The 10,617-nt window shown below is 45.7% G+C and overlaps 1 protein-coding gene across 1 annotated transcript in view; it reads right to left on the reverse strand.

The window, feature by feature from the left end:
- The window catches only part of LOC306977839 (sodium channel protein type 2 subunit alpha-like), a gene marked incomplete at its 3' end in the record, with an annotated part of 145,736 nt that overhangs the window by 22,199 nt on the left and 112,920 nt on the right, over window positions 1–10,617 (reverse strand). The window contains exons 20-22 of the mRNA XM_079576278.1: window positions 10,326–10,598; window positions 393–446; window positions 174–315 (exon numbers count right to left, since the gene is read on the reverse strand). Coding sequence (XP_079432404.1) covers window positions 174–315; window positions 393–446; window positions 10,326–10,598 — 469 coding nt within the window. The remainder of the gene's footprint in view (window positions 1–173; window positions 316–392; window positions 447–10,325; window positions 10,599–10,617) is intronic.

Below are 10,617 nucleotides of genomic sequence, written 5' to 3' on the forward strand. Positions count from 1 at the left end.
CAGTCTCTCCTCCCTCAGTCCCTCCTCCCTCAGTCTCTCCTCCCTCAGTCTCTCCTCCCTCAGTCTCTCCTCCCTCAGTCTCTCCTCCCTCAGTCCCTCCTCCCTCACACTCTCCTCCCTCAGACCTCCTCAGTCTCTCCTCCTGGCGCCCCCTGCTGGCCACATGTAGATACTTATCTTCCGCTTCTGTTGGTTGAAGTTGTCGATGATGACTCCGATGAAGAGGTTTAAGGTGAAGAAGGAGCCGAAGATGATGAAGACCACGAAGTACAGGTACATGTAGAGGTTGATCTCCTTGATGGGCTGCTCCTCCACCTGGAACAGACCAGGAGCTGCAGTACTTTCACGCAGTAGTAGTACTATAGTAGTAGTAGAAGTATTTGAGTACTCACGGATCGGGAGTCCACGGCCGCGTACATGATCTCCATCCAGCCTTTGAAGGTCGCCTGAAACACAGGAACCGGAGTCACCACTGCCGGACGCCATGATGAGACAGTCATGTGACCGGACGCCATGATGAGACAGTCATGTGACCGGACGCCATGATGAGACAGTCATGTGACCGGACGCCATGATGAGACAGTCATGTGACCGGACGCCATGATGAGACAGTCATGTGACCAGACGCCATGATGAGACAGTCATGTGACCGGACGCCATGATGAGACAGTCATGTGACCGGACGCCATGTTGAGACAGTTGTAACGCAGGTGTCGAATTCACCGTGAATATTTGTCCTTCTCCTACTCTGTGGTTACCCCCCCGTGCTATCTCGAGAATAGGGTCATGTGACCAGGTCCCGCCAATCACGTCTCTTTAACATCGGGTATCCGGAAGTTACCGGTAGACGCGAGGGAAGCCCAGACATTTGCTCGGATAGGAGCCGACGCCCAGTGCCGGGCCACGATATGAGCCGTGCATTCAGTGAAACGCGGACCTGGTAAGAACGCACACGACCATGTAGCTTAGCATTAGCCGCTCCCCCTTTGGTTCTGTGGGGGTCCGGGTAGCATTTGCTATTCGTGCCATATTTCTATCCGTTCTCTGTGGATGTCGACCAAACCCAAATAGTGCTGATATAAACTGGTTGGTTGTATTGAAGGTTACAGCTAAAGTCGAAGGGTTGTAGTGGCGTTTTTTAGCCCAAACTTGTGATTAACGTCCATAATAATAATAATAATACATAGGTCTTATATAGCGCTTTTCAGGAAACAATCCATCCATCCATCCGCTTTATCTGGGGCCGGGTCGCGGGGGCAGTGTCTCAGCAGAGGTGCCCAGACTCCACCTTCTCCAGAAGTTCTGACCCCGAGGCCACACCTCCTCCAGCTGTTCTGACCCCGAGGCCACACCTCCTCCAGCTGTTCTGACCCCGAGGCCACACCTCCTCCAGCTGTTCTGACCCCGAGGCCACACCTCCTCCAGCTGTTCTGACCCCGAGGCCACACCTCCTCCAGCTGTTCTGACCCCGAGGCCACACCTCCTCCAGCTGTTCTGACCCCGAGGCCACACCTCCTCCAGCTGTTCTGACCCCGAGGCGACACCAGGCCAGCTCAGAGACATAGTCCCACCACCGTGTCCTGGGTCCGCGAGGCCTTGTCCCACTAGGACATGCCTGGAACACCTCCCGCGGGAGGCGACCAGGAGGTATCCGGAACAGATGCCCGAGCCACCTGAGCTGCTCCTTTCCACGTGAAGGAGCAGCGACTCTACTCCGAGCTCCTCCCGGGTAACTGAGCTCCTCACCCCCAGACACCCTGCGAAGGAAACTCATTTCGGCCGCTTGTATTCGCGAATTGTGATTAACGTAATGTTTTGAATTTGCCTTACACACTTCAGTGCACTTTAAGCATTACGTTGCTAGTTTTTTTTTACAAAAAGTACCTTGAATTTAATGCTCTTTTATGTGTATATTGATATGCACTTTGGTTTAGCTCGATATAGTGGGTTTGCTACGATCTGCTAATAGTTGCACATCTTGAGTGTTGATTGGACATGTCTAAATTATGATTATATTGTACAATGTGGATATTGAGAGATTATATATGAGTTTGTATACGATCAGTGTTACTATAGGATTGATAAATGTGTACACAGCTTAGACTTATTGTTCTTGGTGCTGTTTTACACAGGCCAGGCTTTTTACGTTGATGGCGAGCTACTGAAACAGAATTCTGGCCCAAAGAAGAAGTATCCATGCCTGGAGATTCCCATAGGAACCCCGACCTCCTGCTCTGTCCGGGCTGGTCGGAGGCTCCTGCAGCCACCCTCGCACCCCAGTCTCACACTCATTCACTCACTCCTCCCCACGGGTCACGACCTTCCCCCTGGACACTCGATCGGGACCCGGGTCGTATGAACTGCACGAACACTGAACTTTATGAACCTCATGCCTGTTTGAAGCACCACAGGACTGTCTATGTTCTTTGGTTGTTCTTTTTGTACATACTATGGTTGTTATTGTTGGGTATGAATTGCCATTCTCGATGTTTTGTCTGTCCACATTTTTATATAATATACGGTACCATCAAAAAGCTCATTCTGGTCTCTGCCTCCTCTGAGTCGACACCTACACTTCTAGTCCCAGCCCATTCATTTGAAAGTGAATTCTGTTGTTTAATAGCAGCATATTGGTTACATAATCATGTGAACGGACGCCATGATGAGACAGTCATGTGACCGGACGCCATGATGAGACAGTCATGTGACCGGACGCCATGATGAGACAGTCATGGGACCGGACGCCATGATGAGACAGTCATGTGACCTTCGTTCCTCACTAACTGGCTGCACCTTCTGTCCCATGAGGGCCATGTTTACAGAAGTGAACATCTCGCTGTGTTCTTACCGATTTATCGATTTTACTCTCGAGTTCCCGCCCTCACCTGTGGTCATGTGATCTGGGTCATGTGATCTGGGTCCTGTGATCTGGGTCCTGTGATCTGGGTCATGTGATCTGGGTCATGTGATCTGGGTCCTGTGATCTGGGTCATGTGATCTGGGTCATGTGATCTGGGTCCTGTGATCTGGGTCCTGTGATCTGGGTCATGTGATCTGGGTCATGTGATCTGGGTCCTGTGATCTGGGTCATGTGATCTGGGTCCTGTGATCTGGGTAATGACCAAAGGACGAGGTCGCAGATACAAGCGGCTGAAATGAGCCTCCTTCAGGGTGTCTGTGGGAGGAGCTCGGAGTAGAGTCGCTGCTCCTTCACATCGGAATGACCCAGCTGAAGTTGCTCGGGCATCTGTGCCGGATGCCTCCTGCCGCCTCCAGGCATGTCCTATTGGGAGGAGGCCTGGTGGAAGACCCAGGACACGCTGCTGGGACGATGTCTCCGAGGAGGTGTGGCCTCAGAGTCAGAACATCTGGAGGAGGTGTGGCCTCAGAGTCAGAACATCTGGAGGAGGTGTGGCCTCAGAGTCAGAACATCTGGAGGAGGTGGAGTCCGGGCACCTCTGCTGAGACGCTGCCCTTCGTTCCTGTAGGGCCTCCCAGGGTGACGGGTCAGAAGCTCCTCATGAGAGACCGACCCCACCACCTGCAGGGGGCGCTATAGAGGCAGGTGCAGCTCCAACAGCCCCCACCACCGGAAAAGTGGAAGAAAATGGATGTTTTCCCCACGTCCTCTCGATCCTCCCCGTCCTGTTTTATGCTGTTTTTGTTTTTCCAGAATGTTTTTTCTCCCAGATCTTCCTCTTTTCTCTCCAACATTAACATATTTTTCCTGATTATTTCTCCTATTTTTGCCAAACGTTTCCCCCAAACTCACTTTTCCCAGTTTCTCCCGATTATTTGTCCCCTTTTTTCTCGACACTGGAGATAAACTCGATGTATCGGCCGATCTTCCGATGATCTTGAGGCCGATATATCGCCGGGGGCCCTAACACCTTGTCCCCCCCCCTCTCCTCCTCCTCCTCCTCGGTGTTCTTCCTCCTCTTTGTGCCGCGGCTCCGGATCACAGCCATTATCCTCCATTTTGTGTCTGGCCTTTTCAGTTTCTCTGAGTGGACACCGCGCGCCGTGAACTTTCCTTCTGCCCACGCGGCGCTAAAAATACAGCAGGAATCCATCAGCACGAGCGCCCAGGTACAGGAGTCTGAGGGGGGGGGGGGGAGAGGCTCAGGAGGGAGGGGGGTCATCACCGAGACGTCACCGGGAGACTCGGGGAGACTCGGGGAGACATGACTCCTCACTGGTTAGCGCTAGATCGTCTGCTCCGGAGGGACGGTCTGTTTGTTTGTATAGATCTATGAGTTGGTTTGTCTAAAAATACAAATAATCCTAATCCGTAAGGTTTAACCCCTTTAACTCCCACCTGAACCGAGCACAGTTTCTCCAGTTTGGCTTTACCCCAATCCAAAAGCTTCTGGAAAAAAGGTGAGGAAATAGTGACAAAACAATGATGGAAATGTGACAAAAAAGTGAGAAAACATTGACAAAAAAGTGACGAAAAATTTATGAAAAGTGGCAAAAATGTCACAAAAATGTCACAAAAATGTCACAAAAAATTGACGAAAAATTGACGAAAAATTGACGAAAAAATGTCAAAAATGTCACAAAAAATGTAAAAAAAGTGACAAAAAAATTGATTAAAAATGGACGAAAAAATGACAAAAATGTGATAATAAAATGTATTAAAAAAATGACAAAAAAATGACAAAAATGTGATAAAAAATGACAAAAAAATGACAAAAAATGACAAAAAAATGACAAAAAAATGACAAAAAAATGACAAAAAATGTGATAAAAAATGACAAAAAAATGACAAAAAAATGACAAAAATGACAAAAAAAATGACAAAAAATGACAAAAAAAATGACAAAAAATGACAAAAAATGACAAAAAAATGACAAAAAATTAACAAAAATGACAAAAATGTGATAAAAAAATGACAAAAAAATGACAAAAAATTAACAAAAAAATGACAAAAAATGACAAAAAATGTGATAAAAAAATGACAAAAAAATGACAAAAAATGTGATAAAAAAAATGACAAAAAAATGACAAAAAATGTGATAAAAATGTGACAAAAAAAATGACAAAAATGTGATAAAAAAATGACAAAAAAATGACCAAAAAATGACAAAAATGTGATAAAAAAATGACAAAAAAATGACAAAAAATGACAAAAAAATGACAAAAATGACAAAAAATGTGATAAAAAAATGACAAAAAAATGACAAAAAATGTGATAAAAAAATGACAAAAAAATGACAAAAAAATGACAAAAAATGACAAAAAAATGACAAAAAAATGACAAAAAAGTTACCAAAATGAGTTGAACGCCCAACAAAAAATGTTGGAAAAAAAATGTGATGCCCTGAGGACAAAGCTCCTCTGGGTTCAGGCGGGAGTTCAGAGGTTAAACATTTCCCTGGCCCTAAACCTTCATCTGTGTCCTGATATCTCTCGTTTTCACAGCAGACTGTCCCTCCGGAGCAGAACATCTAGCACTAACCCTCCTCACTGCACCGGGGTCACATGTGGGCGGGACCAGGCCTGTCGTCATGGCAACGTCTCAAACATGCTGAGACCAGAGAATACGGCGATAATAATAATAATACAAAATATCTATGTTCATTTTGTGACGCTGTTCGTCGTCAAAAACTGTGGGAAAAACTGGGACAATGTTGAGAAAAAAATATGTTTTCAGAAAAATTGCGGGAAAATGGAGAAAAACAAGAGGAGAAATTGGGGAAAAAATTATTAAAAGTTTTTCGAAAAATGTGAAAAAGAACTGGGGTAAAATTTGAGCGAAATTGGTAAAAAAAACAAACAAAAAAAACATGAAAAGTTTGGGGAAAACGAGGAGAATTTTGGAAAATAGAAAGAAAAAAAGTGTCTAAAACTGGGGGAAAATGAGAAAAACTGAGAATTTCCACCATTTTGTTGTTGAAGTTTCTTTGTTCTTGGTTTCGCCTCAAACATGAAACAAATGCAAAAGAAACTAAAGGAAGGAAAAGGAATAAATGGACTAAAAAAGGATCGTTCAGGATCGGGATCGAAAACCCAGGATCGTTAAAGTATCGGGATCGAAAACCCAGGATCGTTAAAGTATCGGGATCGAAAACCCAGGATCGTTAAAGTATCGGGATCGAAAACCCAGGATCGTTAAAGTATCGGGATCGAAAACAGAGGATCGTTAAAGTATCGGGATCGAAAACCGAGGATCGTTAAAGTATCGGGATCGAAAACAGAGGATCGCTAAAGTATCGGGATCGAAAACCCAGGATTGTTAAAGTATCGGGATCGAAAACCCAGGATTGTTAAAGTATCGGGATCGAAAACAGAGGATCGCTAAAGTATCGGGATCGAAAACCCAGGATTGTTAAAGTATCGGGATCGAAAACCCAGGATTGTTAAAGTATCGGGATCGAAAACCGAGGATCGCTAAAGTATCGGAATCGAAAACCCAGGATCGTTAAAGTATCGGGATCGAAAACTGAGGATCGTTAAAGTATCGGGATCGAAAACCCAGGATCGTTAAAGTATCGGGATCGAAAACAGAGGATCGTTAAAGTATCGGGATCGAAAACAGAGGATCGTTAAAGTATCGGGTTCGAAAACCGAGGATCGCTAAAGTATCGGGATCGAAAACCGAGGATCGTTAAAGTATCGGGATCGAAAACAGAGGATCGTTAAAGTATCGGGATCGAAAACCCAGGATCGTTAAAGTATCGGGATCGAAAACAGAGGATCGTTAAAGTATCAGGATCGAAAACAGAGGATCGTTAAAATATCGGGATCAAAAACCGAGGATCGTTAAAGTATCGGGATCGAAAACCGAGGATCGTTAAAATATCGGGATCGAAAACCCAGGATCGTTAAAGTATCAGGATCGAAAACCGAGGATCGTTAAAATATCGGGATCAAAAACCGAGGATCGTTAAAGTATCGGGATCGAAAACCGAGGATCGTTAAAATATCGGGATCGAAAACCCAGGATCGTTAAAGTATCAGGATCGAAAACCGAGGATCGTTAAAGTATCGGGATCGAAAACGGAGGATTGTTAAAGTATCGGGATCGAAAAGCGAGGATCGTTAAAGTATCGGGATCGGAAACAGAGGATCGTTGAAGTATCAGGATCGAAAACCGAGGATCGTTAAAGTATCGGGATCAAAAACCGAGGATCGTTAAAGTATCAGGATCAAAAACCGAGGATCGTTAAAGTATCGGATCGAAAACCGAGGATCGTTAAAGTATCGGGATCGAAAACAGAGGATCGTTAAAGTATCGGGATTGAAAACAGAGGATCGTTAAAGTATCGGGATCGAAAACAGAGGATCGTTAAAGTATCGGGATCGAAAACCGAGGATCGTTAAAGTATCGGGATCGAAAACCGAGGATCGTTAAAGTATCGGGATCGAAAACAGAGGATCATTAAAGTATCGGTGATCGAAAACCGAGGATCGTTAAAGTATCGGGATTGAAAACCCAGGATCGTTAAAGTATCGGGATCGAAAACAGAGGATCGTTAAAGTATCGGGATCGAAAACCGAGGATCGTTAAAGTATCGGGATCGAAAAACCGAGGATCGTTAAAGTATCGGGATCGAAAACAGAGGATCATTAAAGTATCGGGATCGAAAACAGAGGATCGTTAAAGTATCGGGATCGAAAACAGAGGATCGTTAAAGTATCGGGATCGAAAACAGAGGATCGTTAAAGTATCGGATCGAAAACAGAGGATCGTTCAAGTATCGGGATCGAAAACCGAGGATCGTTAAAGTATCGGGATCGAAAACCCAGGATCGTTAAAGTATCGGGATCGAAAACCGAGGATCGTTCAAGTATCGGGATCGAAACCCAGGATCGTTAAAGTATCGGGATCGAAAACCCAGGATCGTTAAAGTATCGGGATCGAAAACCGAGGATCGCTAAAGTATCGGGATCGAAAACCGAGGATCGTTAAAGTATCGGGATCGAAAACCCAGGATCGTTAAAGTATCGGGATCGAAAACCCAGGATCGTTAAAGTATCGGGATCGAAAACCGAGGATCGTTAAAGTATCGGGATCGAAAACCCAGGATCGTTAAGTATCAGGATTGAAAACCAAGGATCGTTAAAGTATCGGGATCGAAAACCGAGGATCGTTAAAGTATCGGGATCGAAAACCCAGGATCGTTAAAGTATCGGGATCGAAAACCGAGGATCGTTAAAGTATCGGGATCGAAAACTAAGGATAGTTAAAGTATCGGGATCGAAAACCGAGGATCGTTAAAGTATCGGGATCGAAAACCCAGGATCGTTAAGTATCGGGATCGAAAACAGAGGATCGTTAAAGTATCGGGATCGAAAACCGAAGATCGTTAAAGTATCGGGATCGAAAACCGAAGATCGTTAAAGTATCGGGATCGAAAACAGAGGATCGTTAAAGTATCGGGATCGAAAACAGAGGATCGTTAAAGTATCGGGATCGAAAACAGAGGATCGTTAAAGTATCGGGATCGAAAACCCAGGATCGTTCAAGTATCGGGATCGAAAACCGAGGATCGTTAAAGTATCGGGATCGAAAACCCAGGATCGTTAAAGTATCGGGATCGAAAACAGAGGATCGTTAAAGTATCGGGATCGAAAACCCAGGATCGTTAAAGTATCGGGATCGAAAACGAGGATCGTTAAAGTATCGGGATCGAAAACCGAGGATCGTTAAAGTATCGGGATCGAAAACAGAGGATCGTTAAAGTATCGGGATCGAAAACCGAGGATCGTTAAAGTATCGGGATCGAAAACACGAGGATCGTTAAAGTATCGGGATCGAAAACTGAGGATCGTTAAAGTATCGGGATCGAAAACAGAGGATCGTTAAAGTATCGGGATCGAAAACTGAGGATCGTTAAAGTATCGGGATCGAAAACAGAGGATCGTTAAAGTATCGGGATCGAAAACGGAGGATCGTTAAAGTATCGGGATCGAAAACCCAGGATCGTTAAAGTATCGGGATCGAAACCGAGGATCGTTAAAGTATCGGGATCGAAAACTGAGGATTGTTAAAGTATCGGGATCGAAAACCGAGGATCGTTAAAGTATCGGGATCGAAAACTGAGGATCGTTAAAGTATCGGGATCGGAAACGGAGGATCGTTAAAGTATCGGGATCGAAAACCCAGGATCGTTAAAGTATCGGGAACGAAAACCGAGGATCGTTAAAGTATCGGGATCGAAAACCCAGGATCGTTAAAGTATCGGGAACAAAAACCGAGGATCGTTAAAGTATCGGGATCGAAAACCCAGGATCGTTAAAGTATCGGGATCGAAAACAGAGGATCGTTAAAGTATCGGATCGAAAACCCAGGATCGTTAAAGTATCGGGATCGAAAACCGAGGATCGTTAAAGTATCGGGATCGAAAACCCAGGATCGTTAAAGTATCGGATCGAAAACCCAGGATCGTTAAAGTATCGGGATCGAAAACCCAGGATCGTTAAAGTATCGGGATCGAAAACCCAGGATCGTTCAAGTATCGGGATCGAAAACAGAGGATCGTTAAAGTATCGGGATCGAAAACCCAGGATCGTTAAAGTATCGGGATCGAAAACCCAGGATCGTTAAAGTATCGGGATCGAAAACCCAGGATCGTTAAAGTATCAGGATCGAAAACAGAGGATCGTTAAAGTATCGGGATCGAAAACAGAGGATCGTTAAAGTATCGGGATCGAAAACCCAGGATCGTTAAAGTATCAGGATCGAAAACCCAGGATCGTTAAAGTATCGGGATCGAAAACCGAGGATCGTTAAAGTATCGGGATCGAAAACCAGGATCGTTAAGTATCGGGATCGAAAACCCAGGATCGTTAAAGTATCGGGATCGAAAACCCAGGATCGTTAAAGTATCGGGATCGAAAACCCAGGATCGTTAAAGTATCGGGATCGAAAACCCAGGATCGTTAAAGTATCGGGATCGAAAACAGAGGATCGTTAAAGTATCGGGATCGAAAACCGAGGATCGTTAAAGTATCAGGATCGAAAACCCAGGATCGTTAAAGTATCGGGATCGAAAACCCAGGATCGTTAAAATATCGGGATCGAAAAAATGTAACGGTGCAGGTATCTCCTGCCTGAATGAAGCACCTAAAGGGCGCAGGTTCACTCACCACCTGAAGCAGAGCCTGGTATCTCCTGGTATCTCCTGGTATCTCCTGGATGAATGAAGGACCTGGGTGTTTCTGAAGCTAAAGGGCGCAGGTTCACTCACCACCTGAAGCAGGGCCTGGTATCTCCTGCCTGAATGAAGCACCTAGAGGCCGCAGGTTCACTCACCACCTGAAGCAGGGCCTGGTATCTCCTGGTAAATGAAGCACCTAGAGGCCGCAGGTTCACTCACCACCTGAAGCAGGGCCAGGTATCCGGCTCCCACGTTGTCGAAGTTGACCTTGACCTTGGTCCAGTAGAAGTTGGAGCTGTTGAGGGCCAGACAGTCCGTCTTGTTGTTGACGAGGCCGGGGTCGTGCACGTGGCCCGTGCGGTTCACGCAGCGGCCGTACTTCCCCGCGAACAGGTTCACGCCCATGATGCTGAAGATCAGCCAGAAGATCAGGCACACGAGGAGCACGTTCATGATGGAGGGGATGGCCCCGATCAGGGCGTTCACCACCACCTGCAAGGGGAGCGCCCGG

This window comes from Gobius niger (assembly GCF_951799975.1).
Source record: "Gobius niger genome assembly, chromosome: 18".
Lineage (NCBI taxonomy): Eukaryota > Metazoa > Chordata > Actinopteri > Gobiiformes > Gobiidae > Gobius > Gobius niger.